Source organism: Rhipicephalus microplus, chromosome X (genome assembly GCF_043290135.1).
Source record: "Rhipicephalus microplus isolate Deutch F79 chromosome X, USDA_Rmic, whole genome shotgun sequence".
Lineage (NCBI taxonomy): Eukaryota > Metazoa > Arthropoda > Arachnida > Ixodida > Ixodidae > Rhipicephalus > Rhipicephalus microplus.
The window spans coordinates 193,612,982-193,634,311 of NC_134710.1; the positions used below are offsets into that span (position 1 = coordinate 193,612,982).

At 42.6% G+C, this 21,330-nt stretch overlaps 1 protein-coding gene across 3 annotated transcripts in view; it reads right to left on the minus strand.

The window, feature by feature from the left end:
* Positions 1-213: 213 nt before the first annotated feature.
* The window catches only part of Sec24CD (COPII coat complex component secretory 24CD), a 104,512-nt gene continuing 83,395 nt past the window's right edge, over positions 214-21,330 (minus strand). For all 3 annotated transcript variants that reach the window (XM_075878413.1, XM_075878412.1, XM_075878414.1), the window contains 3 exons: positions 15,503-15,606; positions 6,029-6,118; positions 214-830 (listed from right to left, as the gene is read on the minus strand). In XM_075878413.1, the coding sequence (XP_075734528.1) occupies positions 690-830; positions 6,029-6,118; positions 15,503-15,606 (335 nt within the window). In that variant the 3' untranslated portion in view covers positions 214-689. The remainder of the gene's footprint in view (positions 831-6,028; positions 6,119-15,502; positions 15,607-21,330) is intronic.

Below are 21,330 nucleotides of genomic sequence, written 5' to 3' on the forward strand. Positions count from 1 at the left end.
CACATCAGAACAGAAACATCCTCAATGTCTAGGCCTGAATTTATTAAATGTCCTCCAGCAGTATTTCATAAATCTTTCACTGAAACATCGATAAGCTTACAAGATACCTATAAAGAAAAAAAAACATGCCTATACTACAAGTAACAAAACAAGTATTATAAGAAGCTTTAAAAAGAAATTGTTGTTGGTAGCTCTGATTAGTACAGTCATTCCTTTCGTAGGCTTCTCTGCTGTCATTTTGAAGGTTCTCTGGCGTTGTCAACAAAGAGTGGTAATGCCTACAGGGCGAACACTTTTTTACAGACCCTTTTCAAGATTTAGGTCACTTTGGCAGGATGACGTGTGACACAAAAAAAAGTTAGAGGGGACAAAGGAAGGCGCTTCACAATCAAGTTGTCACTTTCATGTTTACAATGGGAAAACGATTCGGCAACCAGGAATATCAAGGCAACCTCTTCCAATGTTTCATCGACGCATAATAACAGCACATATTTGAGACACTGTTTCCATCCTCTGTGGTGGTCACTTCAAGCAGAAGTGTCAGTTGCCAGGTGCTTCAGCTACTCGGCGACATCCAGAGTGTGGGCACTGCCCATTGAGGGGAGCAGAAAAACCAAGCCCATCTCCTAGGCGCAGTGATGTTGCACAAAAGCTTGCTAGCTGGGGCTGGAGGCACAGGTACAGGGACCTCAGCTGAGCAGGTTGCGGATTTCCTTGTGCAGGTGGCAGAGGAAGTCCACATACGAAGGGCCCAAGTCTCCATGCCGATCTTCCACAAGGAATTGCCGAAACACCAGCTCCATCTTGTCCCCTTGGCGCACCAGCGTCAGCTGCATATATATACATACAGTACACTCAGCAAACGAAACTTTAATCTCTAACGAAATGGCTTCTTAGATGGAACAGCTGTCTCTAATATGATTCGTTGTGTACTTGAATTCTGCACCCCTGTTTATCTCTCAGTAAACATAACTCCTGTTAAATGAAACACAATTTGCTGGTCCCTTCAGGTTTTGTTCAACAGCAGTCTACTGTAGTTCCAAGCTGACACACCTTTGCAGCACACTTAATGTCAATGACACAGCCACAATGAAGCATTTAAAAGGACATGACTTTACTTAACATAAATAAACACTGAACAAATGTTTTCTTATGTGTAGTAAGACTATTTATTATTAGCACAATAAATAGCACCCAACTTCTCACAGACTGCATCGATTCACCTGATAACAGCCGTTATGAATGCTTTCATGCGACCTGCAACTGCTAAGCAGTGCTGAAATTTCTATCAGCTGGTTCAGCAAGTCCTATTTAAGCAAAACTGCGGTGACAAGTAACTTACCAAAGACCTCATGACGTCAGTATCATTATAACTGTTTCACCTGCTTTGCTATTATGTTGCTGCATCTTCTTTAGGGCTCTGAGTTTTATAAGTTTAATTTTTTAAAGGAAATTAGCTGCTTATCAGAGTTTATTGCTTGTAAATGTCCACCTTTCCGAAATTCGGCATTGGCATTATATTTGCATTGTAAGTTGCTGCAATGTCTATTTTATTTCCTATGAAATGCATTGTTGATGATAGTCCTGTTTTTTCATCCTTTCATATTTTTTTCTCACTTCCTGTTCATTTACCCTATGGATAAAGCTGTTCATATGCACTGCTGTAAAGCTGCTAAAGTGTACTTTTGGGCGTATCAGGAGCTGGTCAAACCCCTTCTCAGCTTTTTCTCCCCATCTCCCTCATCTTCTCGACAAAAAATAAACGACCTCTAACTAGTACTATTTTCTGTGAAACCCTACACAAAATGATATCTGAAAAGAAAACATCTGCAGACACTCAGTGCATTTTAGATGCCTGGAAGGTTTGAATGTGCAAATTCATGTATTTACAAGAAGCGCAAATACTTGAATAAAGAATACCTGCATTTGTTATAATTACAAACATAAAGCTTTTTGTAATGGACGCAAGCATACTTTATGGCATGGCTGTCACTAATGGAGGGTGGCTTCTTTCGACTGATGATTGACAGCTTTGAAAATGCCCCTTGAGCATTGAAAATACCCTTTTGAAATCTGAGCTTATCCAATTAATCTGAATTGTCAAAATTTTTATCGGCAACTGTTTATTGGAGTTTTCCGGATTTATCCAAAAACACGGAGCCCTATTTATAAGCTGTTGGAACATGTGACTTGTATGCAAAGCTACACATACTTCCTTGATACACATAGCTTGAGTGGAGATTATGACAGATAACTGAAAGAATGCAGAAACAAATGGACAGGTAATGTACCTGGTTCGACAGTGCAGTATGCTTATACAATATTTTGAAACAACTAATAATGATCTTAGATAAAATGATCACCTGGTTAAAATGACCCCATTTCAGTGCATTACCAATTTATCAATCATGGCCATTTAAGCTGCAGTCATCAGTCCAACTGTGAATGAAGATATAACCTTCAAGAGCACTATGCACCAATTTCTGAAGCAATGTGAAAGGCCACTTGTTCTCAAGGTGTGTTAATCAGGTAGACAGTACAGCACATGCAATGGGTATAGCTAATGCTACACAGAACTCGCGCTTGCCAAGTCCAGCCCTGCAGGGATACAGCATATGGCCCATATGGCAACAATCTCTGAGAGCGTGCAAGCTTTTGGAGAATATGACAACACTGTCCATGACCCATTTTCATGCAGCTCTCCTTGCAGCACCACTACCATGCAAACTGCACCCCCATACTTCCACAATTTTTACTAACTGCAGCTGAAGCGTTACAGCTGCTTTTTTTTTTTTCAATGCAAAAATTGACTTCGACTATGTTGGTGTCAATGTCATAGCAATATGGACCATTATAACATCACAGTTTGTTTATATAACCGCTGCTAATGGTAAAAACTTCTACTCTAAGCACTTTTTAACTTTTTCTTTACTGAAGTGACGATAAAAACATTATACTTAGAGCTCTTATTGTGCTCAATTCTATGTAATTCTATGCCTTTTGTGGTTTCTAATCAGTTATTACCTTCAGCCAAAAGGTGAGAACAGGTACAGACAAGGAAAGTGCTCAAGATGGGATGTGCCTTTCGAAACAAACTTTGTTTCTTGTTGGATGTTGATGAATATCGGCGCAGGCACTAAAAATGGCCTCACAGTGCTTCCATAAAAAATTTGAGGCGATAACAGAAAAACTTAATGAGATACAAATTATTTCTTCACACATATATTATATATATATATATATATATATATATATATATATATATATATATATATATATATATATATATATATATGCGAAGAAATAATTTATATATCTTTATACGTCTTTATATATTTATATATCTTCATATATAAATATATAATCTTCATATGTGGAGGGGCTGGCGGATATATAAGATGACAAAAATAGTAATTACTGAACGCACAGCCAAATATATGCTGAAGAGGGCAGCGTTTTCAAAATAATTTTTTTGCAACACTAAATTTTATAGTTAACATTTTTTCCAGCCACACTGCAATGAGCACACTTGCACTACAAACAAGAAACCCTACGAAAAATTCTTTAAGGAGTAAAATGAAAAACTAAGACAGCAGCCCCCTGAAGCACAATTCAAGGAGCGTTACAAAACAAACGAAATCAAAATCGGTGCAGTGGTTGCTGGGATATCTGCTCCACGAGCTGAGCATAATGCCAAAAACAAAACAGCATTGAGAAAGCGGCGTTTGAAGTTTCACCTTCTCTTCACGTCTCTAGAACACCTAAAAATTGTGATCTTAGGTTTGTCTTGTGATATTTGACTTCTCAGGCATCTGGCCTCTGCCCAGTGTGCCTTTGTTGCCTATATTTTTTTATAACCCTTTTTTTATTTACAAAGAACAAATATGGATTTCAAACTAAGTTCTTTGTATCACGGAGTGGCGTGATAATAAAAATGACAGAATAGATTGTAATTGAATAAGGCCATACACTACAATGATTAGACTTTTTTCGTGTGTTCAAGCTGTCATTAGCGTAATTAGGTACTTCTTGATTAAAAATAAATACTGGATATTTTTTTATAAGGAAAGGTTTAGTGCATAAGAAAACTGGCTCACATCATGACAGCCTATGCCTTCTTTTCGAATGACTAACAGTTATGAGCAGAAAACTGGTGGCACAAAATTTTTTTTAGCAGTTTATTTAATGACGTGAGTCGGGCATATGAAAACTCATGCCCCTACTTCATACATACTTTTTTGCCACCCTAGCCGTGAAACGCACCATCATACGGCCGGTCGCGGAAACGCTAATCTACGAGGCTTTCATAGTCTCAGAACAATCATAGACGCTCGCGGCGATACCAAGCAAGGCTCCAAGCACGTCTAAATTGAACCACAAAAGCTTACTGACAGCCCTCCATATGACCGTGAAGTGCACGACTGCACGGACAGCGCAGCCAGTGCGTAATGCCGGCGGCGCTCGGTGACGGTGTGTGAAATGCGTACCGACAGTGACAAAAAACTGGCGCTCACTGCGCTTGGTATCGCATTTTCGAATGCCGACGTGTGAAGCTGCTAGCTGCTGTTCCGAGCAATCCTTGGCAGTGGAGGTGGGGGTGTGACGAGCTTTACAGTGGGATCTGCTGCCAATGCGTACAATGCCCGTCCGCGGTTCCGAGGAGCTAGCGAGTGGTGTGCTTTGTTACTTGCGAAGAAGCACGTTGCCACGAATGCTCTAGCGCGGCGTTCTTGTCCGCAAAGTTCATCTAGCCGTCAGCGAAGTTAGGCCTAAAAACCACTTGCCGTCAGCGAAGCTAGGCCTAAAAACCACTTCGATGACGCACCGCGCTCGAAGATTGCGCGACCGCTCGTAGTAATCTGATCGTGAATCCGCTTACAGCTTTGTTGCTTGCGAAGAAGCACGTCGGCAGGAGTGTGCTAGCGCGTCAATCTTGCCCATAGTCTCTCTGCCAGCAGAGTTTTGGCCTAAAGACGAGTCCGATAACGCGCCGCGCTCGTACAACGCGCGCCCGCTCGCGATGACATGCCGCGCTCGTAGACCACGCGCTCGCTCCTAGTAATCTGATCGTGCATCCGCTTACAGCTCCTAACTAAAGCGTAATTATATCCTAAGTGATCGTCGAGCCGTGAACACGTCACGAAGTAGCGATTTTTGACAGCCATGTCCTCGCGACGCACAAGCAGCAAACGACTATCTCCCGGAGCGAGCATCGGGCCAATGGCGAGGCGAGCTGGGGCAACATGGTGACCACAGCCAATCAGAGCCTTGAATTGACCTTCAAATATCTGCTTTTTGTGCGCTTGTTTTTAAAGAGAGGAGCCAGTTGAGGCAGAAAATTTGAACAGGGAGAAACGCTCTTTCTGATGAGCTTAAGACGACGGCTCCCAGCCGCGCCCTCGCAAAGCTATAATTTTTTGAAAATTGACGTTTTCTCGCCATTTCCAGAAAAACTTAACGCGACCTAGGAGGGAAGCATTCAAAAGAGGGAACCATTCTAGAATCTACTCTTCAGCGTGATGTTGCACTTCATCCTGTAGAGGTTCAGCACTCATTCAGAAGCTGCTTCCTAGCACTTTTGAAGCCCTCAATGGCAGCACTGTCCAATTCTTTATCACTCCACTGTTGTTGATAGCAAGCATTTAATATGCAAAAAACAACAAACAGATGCAACTTTTTTCAAAATGAACATTTCTTTGTAAGAAGTGTCTATTATTACAGCAGCTTACTTACAACAGTTGCAGTTTATACCATCTTGGTGCTCCTGGAATAGCTAGTCATCATATTTTATTTTTTTTTGTCCTGCATTGAACTTCACCCCTCCTAAAGCTTGAAGAAGTCTAACTGCATGCTACTAAAAACTGTTATGTGATTATAGTTTAAAAAACCTTCAACAAACTGTACTGTCTCTTGGCGAAACTTGCACAATGCTGGAAGTGCTTTTTAGAGGCATACTTAGGCTAACATCCACTTTTCAAAAGAAGTGTTTAAGGCAAGCACAAAACAAAAATCAGATTAAACAGCTCACCCGCATACAGCGTTGCCTTTCCATTCGTACTCGGGCTATGATGTCCCGCACACGTCTGGAGATAGGTGTGTTCAACTCTAGTAGAGATGTCTGCACATGAAAATTCAGATCCATCACAAGATATGAAGTTAAGATGCGCCCTTGGGTCAAGACACCAAATTAAGTTTATCCATAGAGGCAGCTACATAGACTGCTCAAAAAACACACAAAAAACAGGGTAGTTGATGAAATGATACTCTACTTGAATAAAAGTGCTTAATGGAGAAAGATGCCAATAGCTGGGGTTTTACAAGCGAAAACCACAATGTGAATTGGTGATCAGGTAAACCCTAGTGGAGAACTCGGGATCACTTTTGACAACCTGCAGTTGTTATCTAAGTACAAGGCTGTTCTTGCATTTAAACTAGAGCTGTAAGAATAGCGAAATTTTGGGTGCAAAGTGAATTCAAATACTGAAGTGTGAGTGAGAATCGAATTGAATATTTTCCTGATATTTATTTAATATTTTTCTAATATTTCTTGACTATTTGTGGAATGTGTTTCCGATACTTTAAACTGAAATTGTAGAAAAAGTATGCTGCAGAGTATTCCTAAGTATATTCTTATGAGATAGCAACATGAAAGAGTTGATGAAGCACTGGCAGGGGTGGTGTTTCTTAGTTGTCTTATCAAGAAAGAGGCAAAACTCAGGTCGAATATTACTTAAGTAGACATTTTAATGCAACTAAAGTGTTGCAGACAAATTTTTACATGTAAAAGGCGAAGATGCGATTTCCTCAGCCTCTTCTACTCATTTAACTTCTGTAGAAGCCCCACTGATCGGGTAGACAAAGGTGTGCTCCTTTCAAATCCAGAGTTCCAAATCTGCCTCATAGATGTCTATATATAAGAACATCCAAAATTTTTGATGCTAAAAAATCTTCAGCGTCCAATTTCTTGGCCTTCCAGCCCAAATTCCAGGTCCTAAATCGCGTTCATTAATCCTCCACCTCTGCCACTTCTATCATCTCCATGTTGGAACAAGCGTTTTCTCGAGTCGACACATTTGAAAGTGTGGCAGAGCCTGAGAAGTTGCTTTGCCACAATACGAGAGCGTTATAGGTTGAAGCATATTGAGAATCTGGAGGGGCCACTGCCCATCGAATGCTGGCTGTATTTGTCTTTGGGAAGTTCGAAGGGTTTGAATAATAAAATTATGGTACGAATCGAATCGAATAGCAGGCACCATTAAAGGGCCAGTAAACAACCCCAGGTCAAAAAATTTTAATGAAGAGAAATATGTATACTTTTGCTATGTGAACATGCTACCGCAAGAATTTTGCAAATACGTGCCATAATAAGAAAGTTACGGGGGTTAGAACATCTGTGTCAGCCAGTTTCGAATTTTCAGGCCACCGCTCCCCATCCTGCTCTGCCATAGGGAGGTCCACCTAATTTGGCAACAGACATGATGTGCATGATACGTTATCGGTGCACAACCAAGGACCGAACGAGTTTTCCCCCACATGAGCACATGTTATAGCGGCAATGGCAGAAACGCTGAGCGAGAAGCACTTTTCCCCTCTCGCTCAAGATGCCTCTTATCTCAGAGGCTTTCATTCTGGCAATACCACTTCTTCTGGAGACTCGGGCTCTATAAAACAGTAGTGGGCAGTACAGAAAAATGTAAATGCGAACTGTGCGGCTGAAACTGCTGCCGCAGGGCCCAGGCGCTGTTTCGTAGGGCAAATACCCAATCGACCAGTTCAGTGGTCCGTAATTGCCCATCGACAAGCTTTCGTTAGGCTGCACGTATGAGCAGGATTGGTCAGGCAACAGAAACAGGCACGGGATTGTTTTTTGAAATGATGGGTCTGCACCGCACACAGTGTCGTAATATTCGGCAAATGTAATCGCCGCGGCCTATTGTATGAATTGGCGAGCTTGTTTGGGGGGGGGGGGGTAAAAAAGTCGGAGCCTGTTTACTGGTCCTTCAATATTTTAAAGGACCATACTCCAAATTTTAAATATTCTATCATCCCTCATTCTAACCTTATCGAAATTCAGACACTTTGAATGGAAATTGAACCCACGCTTTCGAGCTCAGTAACACAACTTCCCTGTTAAGCTCAGGCCAATAATGACTGTATATAATAATAATATCTGAGATTTTATATCCCAAAATCAACATATGATCATGTGAAACGTCTCAGTGGAAGGCTCCGGAAATTTGGACCATCTGGTGCTCCTTAATGTGCACTAACATTACACAGTACATGGACCTCGAGCATTTCGGCTCCACAAAAATGTGGCTGTGGCAGTGATGTTCTGTACTACGCCGAAGAATTCCCATTGAAAGAAATGAGAACTCCCTATTTCGAAAATGTTTTTCTGTAAACATTGACGTAATTTCCAGCAAATTCCCTGCACAACAGTACTATTTTCCGCCCCCCATTCACGCACGCGCGCACACACACACACACACACACACACACACACACACACACACTATAATTATACGTGTCTCACGTACTGGTGATTTTTGAAATCATGTCTAGCCCATCCACTGCCACAAAACAAAAGCATGATTTTATTAATTCATACACTGTTAGTACACTGCACACTGTGGGGTTCAAGTCCAACACCACTAGTGAACTAGAAATCGCTCCGCAAAATATCAGAAACAAATCTCAAAGGCCGTGCTTGCATCATCATCGATTACAGCAGATGAAGGTGCACTGTGACCGCTACTGATTGGTCATCATAGGAGCATCTAATCATTCCTGAAATTCCGTGCACTATCACGAATATTCCCCCTTTCCCTTTGGTTCAAAATGACAGGTGAAAATTTCCCAAAACAGGGAAAATTCCCTGCACGGAACATCACTGGATTGGGGCGGCCAAGATCAAACCCGTGACCTGCGGGTCAGCAGCCAAGCACCATAACCACTGCTCCACCGTGGTGGACAATAACAAATGTAAAGCCCTTGCCATGTAACATATGCAGTGTATAGTATACAGAAATTCCTAGGCTAGTAATATAGAAGTTTTGCCAATTCACATATATTGTAATGCAGCTTGACCTCAAGGAATCTTAGTTTTGGATGCATTGTAAATAAATATTAAATAAATAAGCAAACATGTATTAATAACATAGTTATAAGTATGCTTCCCATGTTCTGCATATACTGACTATATACTGACTATTAAAGTACTCCTGTTTGTAGCAAAAAATGCTGTAGATCATTACTCTATACAACTTTGTGAATATATAGGTATTCCACAGCATGATAAGAGGACAAAGCCTGCTTAATATGCAATAACTACAGCAATAAAATGACTTTGTTCAAAAGTATCACTACCTAAGTTGTTACTGGCCATAATGCCAGTTTGGAACATTGGTTACTATCATAACCACAGACAATTTTATGCTTCAGGTACCTGTAGATTACATTCAGGTGCCTTCAGGCACCTGATTCGATAAAAGTGATTTATTCTAGAATTCAGAGCCACTGGACCACAATGGAAATATTTTGGCTTCAAGAATGAAAAGGCTGCTACCAAAAAGGTTGAAATAAAGTCACTGCACCATCATTACCAAGCTGCAAGAAAACTGAAAAACTGGTACACTTTTAGCAAGATAAAGCATTAAGTGCCACTGCAAGAAGCGTGCTTGTTTTAGTTTACTTATGTTTCTTAAAAACGGTTTTTTTTAAATACTGAGAGTTGGCTAAATGGTTTGGAGGGATAAAGATTTCTTGCAACACAACATTCTGATAATTTAAGAGGCAGTATGTAGCCCATACCCTCTGAGCTTCTTTCTAAAAAACTGCACTAATCTCAATTTTCAAAATGAACTGACACATTTACACAAAAACTGTAAAATCAGATATTTTTAAGGGCCCCAATAAAAATATTGATACATAACAGCTGCTAAACACGGCTGCATGAAAGAGGAGGACGAAGTGAGTTTTTCGTTTGATACTGGTCTGGCTCCATCTCGCTCGTCGAGTTCTGTGCGCTGTAAATAGATCATTAAACAAGTTACTCGTAACATTATTGGTGGAGGTGGACGACCACCGTACCTCTATGGAGACGTGCAGCGGTCGCACCATCGGCGACCTTTCGACTGCTTCGACTGCTGATACTTCCTCTACACCGCCCTCATCAGTCCAAGCCACCACCTACGTCACACTCCCGCACCTCCGGGATCCCGGCACTTTCTCCGGTGATGGTACGATCGATCTTGACACTTGGCTGAAGCGGTACGAGCGCGTCAGTGCTACTCACCGCTGGGATCCCACGCTCATGCTCGCCAACGTGCTTTTCTACCTGGACGGCACTCCCCGAACATGGTTTGAAAGCCACGAAGCCGACATAACGAGCTGGGATCTCTCCAAAGAAAAGATACGTGACCTGTTTGGCGATTCATCTGGTCGTCAGCTCGCTGCGAAAAAGACTCTTGCCCCACGGGCCCAGTCTTCTACCGAATCGTACGTCTCCTACATTCTAGACGTCTTGACCCTTTGTTCCAAGGCCGACCAGTGCATGTCGGAAGACGAAAAGGTTAACCACGTCTTGAAAGGCATTGCTGACGATGCTTTCAACCTGCTGGTTTTTAACAACGTCTCGAGCATCGACTCAATCCTTAAAGAATGCCGACGTATCGAACAAGCTAAAGCCCGCCGCGTAGCCCAAAGCATCGTGCGCCTTCTGAACACAGCGGCCACTTCTTCGTGTGACGACGCCTTCCACCAGGCCCCTCGATGTGACAACCTTACACGCAGCATTCGTCGAGAGGTCGAGGCAGCACAACCGGTAGCCACGCCATTACCAATGCCTGCGTCTTTCCCGACCACGATCTCTTTAATACAAGCGGTTGTTCGTCAAGAGCTATCGAATGTCGGCCTACATCCTGTTCCTACCGTATACTCTGCTGAGCCTTCTTATCGTACCCCTTCTGCCCCTCGCATACAACACAATCCGTCCGAATGGCGTACTCTTGATGACAGGCCCATATGTTTTAACTGTCGACGCGTTGGTCATAGCGCTCGTCACTGCCGCAGCCGCTGGGCTCCACCGTCCCATTATGCACCTCTCAGTATAACGCCACTTCTGCTCGCCAGTCGTCGCTATCACTTTCTCCATCAACCACATTTTCCACTCCTACAGCACCTCTGAGCAGACCTCGCTACGACCGGTCACCGTCCCCTGCTCGTCGTCAGTCCCGGTCGCCCCCACAACGCCGTGCTGCCTCCCCGACCAATTCCCAGCACCTCCGACCGGAAAACTAGGCCGTGCATCTTCTGGAGGTGGAGCTGCGTTGACGACCTTCGTAAGAAATCCTCGATTAACGTTAACAACGAACCGGAACCTTTTGGACGTTACTGTCGACAATGTTCGTGTCAGTGCATTGATAGATACTGGCACGCAGTGCCAGTATCTATCAATGCACTGACACGAACATTGCTAACCATTGACACGAACATTGCTGACACGAACATTGCTAACATTGCGCAGTGCTAACCTTCGCCGTCGACTTAGAAAAGTTGTCACACCCGCCCTCAACCGAGCTGTACGAGTCGCCGATGGAGGAACTGCCGCAATTCTACAAAAATTGTTCTGTGGATTCAGGCTTATCTTCAAGATAGACGTCAGTATGTAGTGATTGGTAATTCTTCATCGACTGTTCTTCGTGTGTCCTCTGGAGTCCCACAGGGAAGTGTGCTAGGGCCACTTTTGTTTTTAATTTATGTTAATGATTTAGCTTCTCTTATTCCTGAAAATGTGTCTGTGCGTTTGTTCGCGGATGATTGCGTCATTTTTAAGCTAATTTCCTCACCGTGTGATCATGTGGCTTTACAAGATGCTCTTATCGCTATCGATAACTGGTGTCAGAACGGGGGCATGCAGTTAAACACTAACAAAACTGTGTTTCTGCACATCACCAGGAAGCTAAGCCGTAGTCAATTCCACTATACTCTAAGAGGCACTAACATAAATAATGTAGACAAATATAAGTACTTGGGCGTCACACTCTCAAGCAAATGAACTTGGTCGACCCACATAACTGACATTACCACTTCTGCATTACGTAAGCTATGGTTTTTAAAAAGAAAACTAGCATCTGCACCCACGCGTACTAAAATTCTAGCCTATAATCCCTGTGTTCGTTCTAAGCTTGAGTATGCTTCTATTATCTGGGATCCGCATACCAAGAAAGATATCATGAATCTGGAACGTATTAACAGAAAGGCTGTAAGGTTTATTTTTGGCAAATATCGTAGGTTTGATTCCCCGACCACCTTAATGCAATTAAACGACATTTCTACTTTAGAAGCTCAGAGAAAGTTCAGTCGTCTTTCCTTTCTTTACAATTGTTTGTGTGGTATTATAAAAATTGATCTCCCTGACTGTGTTAAACCGCTCTCAGTACGACGTACTCGTCACGGTCATGAACATGCTCTAACCCCAATTTTTGCCCGATCAAATGCTTTTAAATATAGTTTTTTTCCTAGAACTGTCGATGACTGGAATTGTTTGCCGTGTGACATCTTTTATTCTAATAAGTTTCTTGGTGACCTTGAGCGTTACCTTCTTTCTTAACCTTTTGTTTCTTTTGTATTGTTGTCTGTTGTTTTCTACAATTACATTTTGATATATCCACTCCTGCTTGGGCCAGCACATTGGCCGCCAGTACCTGATGGTGATTACATGGTGGCCCCGATTCCTGCCGTGATGCTTACGCATGGGGTTGCTGTGCCGCATATGATTCTGACAATTAATAGAAACCGCACCTTCCTTCCACTGGTCAACTTTTCACTCACCACCCAAGTTCTGCCACAGGGTATCTCCCTGGCCAAAATTACCGCTCTCCAAGATGACCATGTCGAGCCCTTCAGAGTTGACAATTTCTGCAGCTCAGTCAGTGGTTCCACTTCATCACGTTCTTGGGGCGCCGACATCGAGTGAATGGTGTCATCGGACCTCACGTCTGAGCAAGCTGCAGCACTTTGCCACGTTCTTGAGGGCTATCGTAGCATTTTCGACTCTGCCAGCAACTCTTTAGGCCAAACGACCATTGTCACCCATCGCATAAATACTGGCCATGCAACTCCCATTCACCGACGCCCCTACCGTGTGTCTGCGTCGGAGCGTGCAATATTACAACATGAAGTCGGCAAAATGCTTGCGAAAAACATTATCGAGCCTTCATGCAGCCCCTGGGCTTCTCCAGTCGTCCTTGTTAAAAAGAAAGATGGAACATGGCGCTTTTGTGTCGATTACCGTCACCTTAACAAAATTACCAAAATAGACGTTTATCCTTTACCTCGCATCGACGACGCCCTCGACTGCCTGTACGGTGTCACTTATTTTTCAACAGTCGCAGCTGTTGAACATTGGCGAAGAGCAACGTCGGGATGCTTCTTTACGAGACATCATTGACAAACTGGAGTCAACGCCTCGTGACCTGTCCCTACGAATGTTTTTGGTGAAAAACGGGATCCTATATCGCCGTAACCTTGATTCCTTCTGATCAGACTTACTTCCTGTCATCTCAGCGCACCTGCGTTCCACTGTCCTGCATCAACTTCATGACGCTCCCATGACGAGCCATTTGGGCGTTTCTCGCACATACGATCAAGTACGACGTCGGTTTTTTTGGCCTGGACTTGCCCGCTCTGTTCGACACTATGTCGCCGCTTGTGAGCCCTGTCAGCATCGCAAAACGCCGTCTGCCCTCCCAGCCGGCTACCTTCAGCCGATCGACGTTCGCATCGAGCCTTTCTTTCGAGTTGGTCTCGACCTGTTGGGCCCTTTTCCACTCTCCACAGCCGGAAATAAATAGATTGCTGTTGCCACGCACTACGCGACGCGGTACGCAATCACACGAGCACTCCCGACCAGCTGTGCTACCGACGTTGCGGACTTTCTGCTGTACGGCATAATATTAGTGCACAGTGCTCCCCGTCAACTTCTCACCGACCCTGGCAGCACGTTCTTATCAGCTGTCGTTCATGAAATCCTGAGGTCTTGCCATACCAAGCGCAAATTTAGCACATCGTACCATCCCCAGTCAAATGGCCTCACGAAGCGCCTTAGCAGGACCCTAACCGATATGCTTGCCAAATATGTTGTGCCAGACCACCATGATTGAGACATTCATTTGCCATATGTGACGTTCGCCTACAATTCATCTCGTCACAACACTGCCGGCTATTCGCCCTTCTATCTACTATATGGCCGGGACCCAACTCTACCCTTAGACATTTTACTACCTGCGGCCACTGAATACACTGGGGAAGCCATTGCCTGCGCCGACCACGCGCACCAAGTCACCCGTAACTGTCTACAGGCTTCACTGGCGTGCCAACAACAGCTCTACAATTCTCACCATAGGGACGTGCACTTTTCTCCGGGTTCTCTCGTGCTCCTCTGGTCACCTACTCGGCGTGTGGGACTGTCTGAAAAACTGTTGTCGCCCTACACTGGACCATTCCGTATTGTTCGCCAAGTGACAGACGTCACGTACGAGATTGTTCCAACCGATCCAACAAAGTCATCGTCAGCTGCGAGCGACACCGTTCACGTAGCTCGGCTAAAGCCCTATTACCCCCCTTCGACATCACCTGCGTAAATTTAGCCCCGGGACGGTGCTTCTACCGCCGGGGGTTATGATACATAACAGCCGCTAAACACGGCTGCATGAAAGAGGAGGAAGTGAGTTTTTCGTTTGATGCTGGTCTGGCACCATCTCGCTCGTCGAGTTCTGTGCGCTGTAAATAGATAATTAAACAAGTTACTCGTAACATTATAGACCTTAAAGGCCCTTTTCTAAAAAGTGTAAGTATATCTCGCATTACAGGGCGCCTTTTCACAAGACATTTTTCAAAGACTATGTTTTCCTGTTGTGCCTCAGTAAATAGTAATACATTTACCAAGGCACAGCATCAGACTAAGCAAAAGCTACCACTGCCACACCTTTATGGTCTTCCTCTCATATCTGCTTGACGATATGATGTCCTGCCCCTGAGAAGCAACGCCTATCACACCTCACCTGTCAATGCACTGCACTTGTGTAGAGTGGCACAACCTTGAAGAAGCCCGTTATGATTCTCCGATGTGCATTCCTGTCTCTAATGTTCTAGTACTGGAGCAGCAGTATTATTTATATAGTTAGCAAACAAAGAAAGTATATTTAGAAGTTCCACGGGTTGTTCAAGCTGAACAGATTAAACATCAATGGTGCAAGACCTCTGTGAATGGCACATAACATTTTTAACACATGTGGTCATCTTATCCCTTAGTGTTAAACAAATTTTAATCTGCATAAATTTATTGACAGAGTAATTAGACACAAAATAAAAACACCCAGACAACATATTGCAGCAAAAGCATTAATCAATCTGCTGGATGATCCCACAGTAGAATACATGACTAAAATTATTCAAAACCCTTGCAAGGATAGCTGCTTCATAAAGTTTTTATCCATACCTTGTCAATGTCTATCCTGGCAGCCACAGGCTGTGCAAACACATTTTGTAAAAAGTCTGGGTCAACAGCCATTCCAATCCAGAGGAACATATGGATGCCGTTTTCTGAAAAGTCAAGGGTACCATGTTTAGCTTAATTGCATCATTTTTTCCAATGAGCATCATAACTGGAAATGGAAAGATGTGCCTGTGATTGTCTACTGATAACATGGTATCACAATCCAACTATGGTCGCTGTGCCACTTTGAGCTATTAAAACGGAGGGTTGTGGGTGGTGCCACCAAATGCACAGACTACTGTGGCTATCATATAAATCGCTTTCAGTAAAAAGTACAAAACGTGGTTCCTCACACAACCAACAATGTCACAGTTCCCTTGTTTATTAAGCATCAAAGTATACACTTCCATTAGCCCAGCGCCCAACTCGTGGTCGTCCTAGGATACAGATGACAAGACCCCTGGAGAAGTAAAAGAAACTTTGCTTGCACAGTAACCAAAAGGGCACTCAAACAGAATCATAAGGATAAAACTAGCCAATTTTTTCCTTCCTATTCAAACTTTGCTGCAGAATTTATTTCTACACACAGGTTAGGATATAATTAAATATACTACATGCTGCCAAGGTTTACTTGAGCTCTACCAAGTGACTTGTGAGTACAATTTGCATGCATACTTACAAATCAGTATCTCATCTTTGGCAATGCAAAAAGTGATTCACGAGAAATATGCACTTAGCACTCAATAAAAACTGACACACCTGGCATGCCAAAGCAACACAAGAACTATGGCAGGCTCCTACAACATTTACAGACATAGAGACTACTACAGAGTCCTTAAAGGGACACTAAACGGAAATAAAAATTTACATCAGAGTGAAAGCTCAATGTATGACAACATCTAAAATGACAATATTATCAACAGCAGTGCTCTACTTATGGTGAAATTAAGGTAAATGCACAAGAATACATTCGCCGCAGCAGGACATTCTCAAAATAATACCGATGACAACAGACGAACTGCCTACAATTAATCACTAGTAAGCAATCTAGCTGCACTGAATAAAAAACCTTCCGTGCATCAAGAGACGCAATAAAATGCTGCTTGTTCATTTCTGTTTGATTCATGTAAAAAAATACTGCTGGAAGTTACTATGGGGAATGGTGCGAGTAGTTCAAAAATTCAATTTTCGTGTGTTTAACTGGACAGGTTGTGCCATATAGCGGGGCCAAGTCGAACCAAATCTTGTCTGCCATCTCGGAGCAAACGGCAGGAAATTGATCAATGGCCGTTGTTGCTGCTGTGGCTCCCGCTGCTTTCGTTCTGCTACTACTAGTGTCGGCGGCCGCGCAGTAAAGCCGGGCAACGTTACGCACGGCAACAGTCACCTGAGACGTTCCGCTTCTTGAGGCGGGTAATTTGAAGCGTGCTAACCCAATGCGGGCCACTAAAATGTGATTTTATTTCAAAATAAGTCCTTCCTTGGCACAAATTAACACTACAAGGTTTCTGGACTGCTATTTCAACGATCAACGTCGACTTAATAGTTTCCTTTAGTGTCCCTTTAAAGAGGCCCATATGGCTGCATAAGGCTGATCACGAAGAAATATGGCTGAGGACATTGCAGTGTGGAGGAAGCAATAAACCATACACTCGTACAATTAGCATTGTGCGATGACTGGTTGTTATTTTACTCTTGTGCCACGCTCTATTACATAGGCTAACGCAATTCCTTGCCTGACATGATGCCTGTATAGCGTTTTTTTGCAAGTGAATTTCAAGAACCATGGTCCCTCTGTGATAGTATACTAAATTGCCATGCTCATGGGCCAGGTTGAAATTATATTCCATGCTAGGCATTCTTTTCTAATTTTTTCATGGCTATCAGTTACTTTTTCATGTCTATCAGTTACGTCACCGAGGGTGACGCCGCTCAATGCAGAAATAGGCACCTAAGAGCTGCACTCTAAAGTGCTCATAGTCATGACACGAGCTGACGAAAGGAGGAATCTTCTTGCCTCTTTGTCATCCCCCCCCCCCCCCCCCCAGCATAGATTTCAGTGCACTCGTCAGAATGAAAGGAGAGAGAAACTGCTGTGCATAGTAGCACAGAGACAGACAACCTTTTCACTAATCATAAGCAATCTCATAAGTGTAAAGTTCTTTCAAACAGATGGCCTTGTTTCTCTACATCAAATTCATTTACTGTGTTGATGCGCCAGTGTGGATTTGTAATTTTCCTGTAACAATTAAATACATTGGCTTTAAAAATCTTAAACATGACCTGTGTTAAATATCATAATGTGACGAAGAATCATAATGAGTATCATAATGTGACAAAGTAAGCCCAAAAAACTCGACGTGCAACCGGGAAATTCTAAATGAGACTCTGCGAAAAAAAAAAAAAAAAAGGTGGAATCCACTTATTTTAAGCTGAGCCGACAACTCTAATGCCTCATATGAAAGTACAAGATGTGCACTTATTTTGGTGACTCTAGCAAACAACGAAATAATAACACTGCTCTTAGAATACATTGGTCAGATATGCAGTGTCTGCATGACATACTTATATCTGCAACGAACTGAGATACAGCAAATCTGAACATTTTTTTTTACATTCTGTCTAACCTGATGCTGTTGTGCCTGCCATGTGCGACACTTCCCTGCTCCAAGCATATACAGCATTTACATGACTGTAATATTTCTTTTCTGAATTTCATCACTTGAAGTCAACTCTAACGTTACATTTGAGTATAAAATTGATCATTCGAAAACAAATATTCTAAATACTTCGAATGTTAGTGTTATGTCTGCAACAGAGACACTTAAGTTCCAATCCAATCTTTAAACAAATGGTCAAAACTTGTTCCTTGATCGAATTGATGAGCTGATACGGGACGATGCTGTACTCAGGTGCTCTTCATGCTTCAACTCTCTTCATTCGAGAGTCAAGTTGTGGCATTATGGCAACAATGTGCAACCACCAGTTTCGAGAAGCGAGATGTTGAGAAAGTGCTGCAGCTTGGCCACCAGACTTCAATAAGTCAATCATTTACATGTGGCAGGGCCGGAGGAACTCCGTCTTCAAGTACGAGGCCAATCATAAATACTCTTTCAATTTCCTCTTGACTTGGTTAAAGTGTTTTAGAAGAGAGTAGTGGGCTCACTCTCCGGAGAAAGGGTACGCTGCCACGGTGCAAAAAATGCAAATTAGTTTTCCGTTTTCCTGAGTGCCCGTGTGGCGGCACTACTATTGTCAGCAATGGGAGCCTTTGCCCTTGCTTCGCCCCACTGCTGTGTTTCGTCGTCGCTGCAGGTTTTCGGACGAGCATACTTCATCAATACGTTTCATTTTTCAGTTCTTATAATTGTGAATAATGTAAATTAGAAATAAACACCTCGTGGTCATCGACTCTTGGTGCGGAATGGCACCACATTGTCAGAACAATTGTTATGCGCCCGGATGCCAGACAGGCTGTGTTCACGTGAAAGGTGCTCCAAAACCATCACTGTTCGTCATGCCCAGATATGAGACACTCAAAAGACTGTGGGAGAATAATTTACATCGTGCGGATAAGCCACTTGAAGCCATAAGTGCAGTTTGTGAACTTTATTTCGAGCCTTGGTATGTAATTTGCAATTATGTACACACCATCAGCGGTAAATAAGTGCAAATCCCATGCGGGAGGCCTGTGTTGAGCAGTGACAATGTTTCTATTATTTTGCCAAACTTGCCATCATATCTCACCAAAAAAGCAGTGAAGAAAGAAAGGCCGCCTCGAAAAAGGAACTAAGAGCCAACTCTGCTTAATTCCATTGTGAATGGTGTCTTTGGTCATTGGCATACCATCAACAGTGCAACTAATATAATCTACCAGAACACCAGTAGATCTTTATAAAAATGCATGTGTTATCTGAATGGTATGTGTCTATTATTTGCCTTTTTTGTTAGTACGTCTTCTGATTCAGTGTCCACTTACTATAAGAACAATAGCTGTTGATTAATCATGTGTTTTTGTGAACTTTTCAAATTTATGCAATGCCAAGTATGCTATTGAAAATATCTATTAGCGCCTCTTTGTGATAATTTGTAGTTGTGAATATTTTTCTAACATTTATTGGGCTGTTTTAGGAGACATGCTTTTTGCTGCACACGTTCATAAGTACAAAATAGGTCAAGGCTCTCTTCAAGCTATTGCAGCTTTTTTTAATCTGTTTTCATTTCAAGGAAACAAATGAAAGTAATTGATATGCATCGATTTTGTGGAGTAAGATCATTGTGTTACCCCCACCAAATAAACTTTTTACTTATTTCCATGAACATCTGCATTGTCTACACTTTTTCACACCTTCATTACAAACTAATTTTTTTATATAAATACAAGAGTGTGGACAAATAGTTCTGCGGAAAAGAGTGCAAATGAACTTTTTAGGTATATTATAGTGTTAGCAGAATTTCTAACTGGATTTTGCACTCAAATGGTAAAAGTGTTTGCATGCAATTACTTACACAAATATAACTTGCAGCAAGTGAGGGGTCCTCAAGAAGCCAAATCTGATTGGATGTGATGTGGGTGGCCTACACTTACTTTTGGTCTTTCATTTCATGGGCATTTGGGATAGGTCTTTACTGCTGGGCACTCCCACACATTTTCTTGCCCTTTTCAGGAGAACATATCAGCTGAGAGACCGTAAGGTGCTTAAGTTTGTAGTAATATTGTTTTATTTATTGAGAGTAAACGTCACTGAAGTTACTATCGAGTAAAAACGCTAGCATGAAAATATTAGTCTCTTTCATCTAAAGGCAATCGATCGAACACGGGTCCGCTGGGTGCGAGTCCAGCACTACCACAGAACCACGCTGCTGCTTGGGACACATTTACAATAAAGTTCGGTCTAATAACTTCCCCTATATTTTCCTTGGCATTATTGCCTGTTAGATCTCATTAACATTGTGTCAAACACGGAAAAACGACCCCTTAAGTATACACTTCTTTAAAGAACCCCAGGTGGTCAAAATTTCCAGAGTCCACTATAACGGCGTACTTCATAATTAGAAAGTGATTTTAGCACATAAAGCCCAATAAATAAATTAATTATCTAATGGCAATAAAACTTCGAGATCTTTTTTTTTTTAAGTGAGAGCTGGCCACCGCAATACAAAACTAGTGGTTTACAGCGTATATTACATCCCGCGCTTGCTGATGATGCACTCATGCTTAGCGATACTTCATGCACAAGAACGACGACTAAAGCAAGAATATGCTCACGCAAAAGAAAAAAAGCAACGAAAATGGCTATGAAGAGCGATTGCATAAAAGTAGTTTATTCTTGAAGCACCGGCCAACTAACCGCACTGAGGGCAGCAACGCGTCGCTCCCATTGCAAGTGGTGGTGGTGCCATCTACCAAATGAGATAAAGTGCATGAGTGCACTGCCTCCAGTCAGCTGACTACCTATTTCTATAACACTCTAACTTGGTACTGCTTCTCAAATGAAATAAATTATTAGGACGTGCACGACATCAAATGAACTCTATTTTGTTCTCGAGAGATTACCATACAATAATGCCCACTCGGGCGATGCAGTTGCATTAATAATAAATAAATACAATTTCACCTTTCTGTGACTCCGCCCAACTCCACACTCATCTAGCGAAAGCATGTGGCCAACGTCTCTCTTGGCACACTGAAAACATAGCGAACTTGGCCCAGTGCCAGATATACAACTGCAGATGCATCTGGAGCCAAGTAATATTATATTTTCCAAAAATTAAATTCTCACTGAATCATCACTTGAGAATACCATTCAAGGACAGCTCCTCCTCATGCA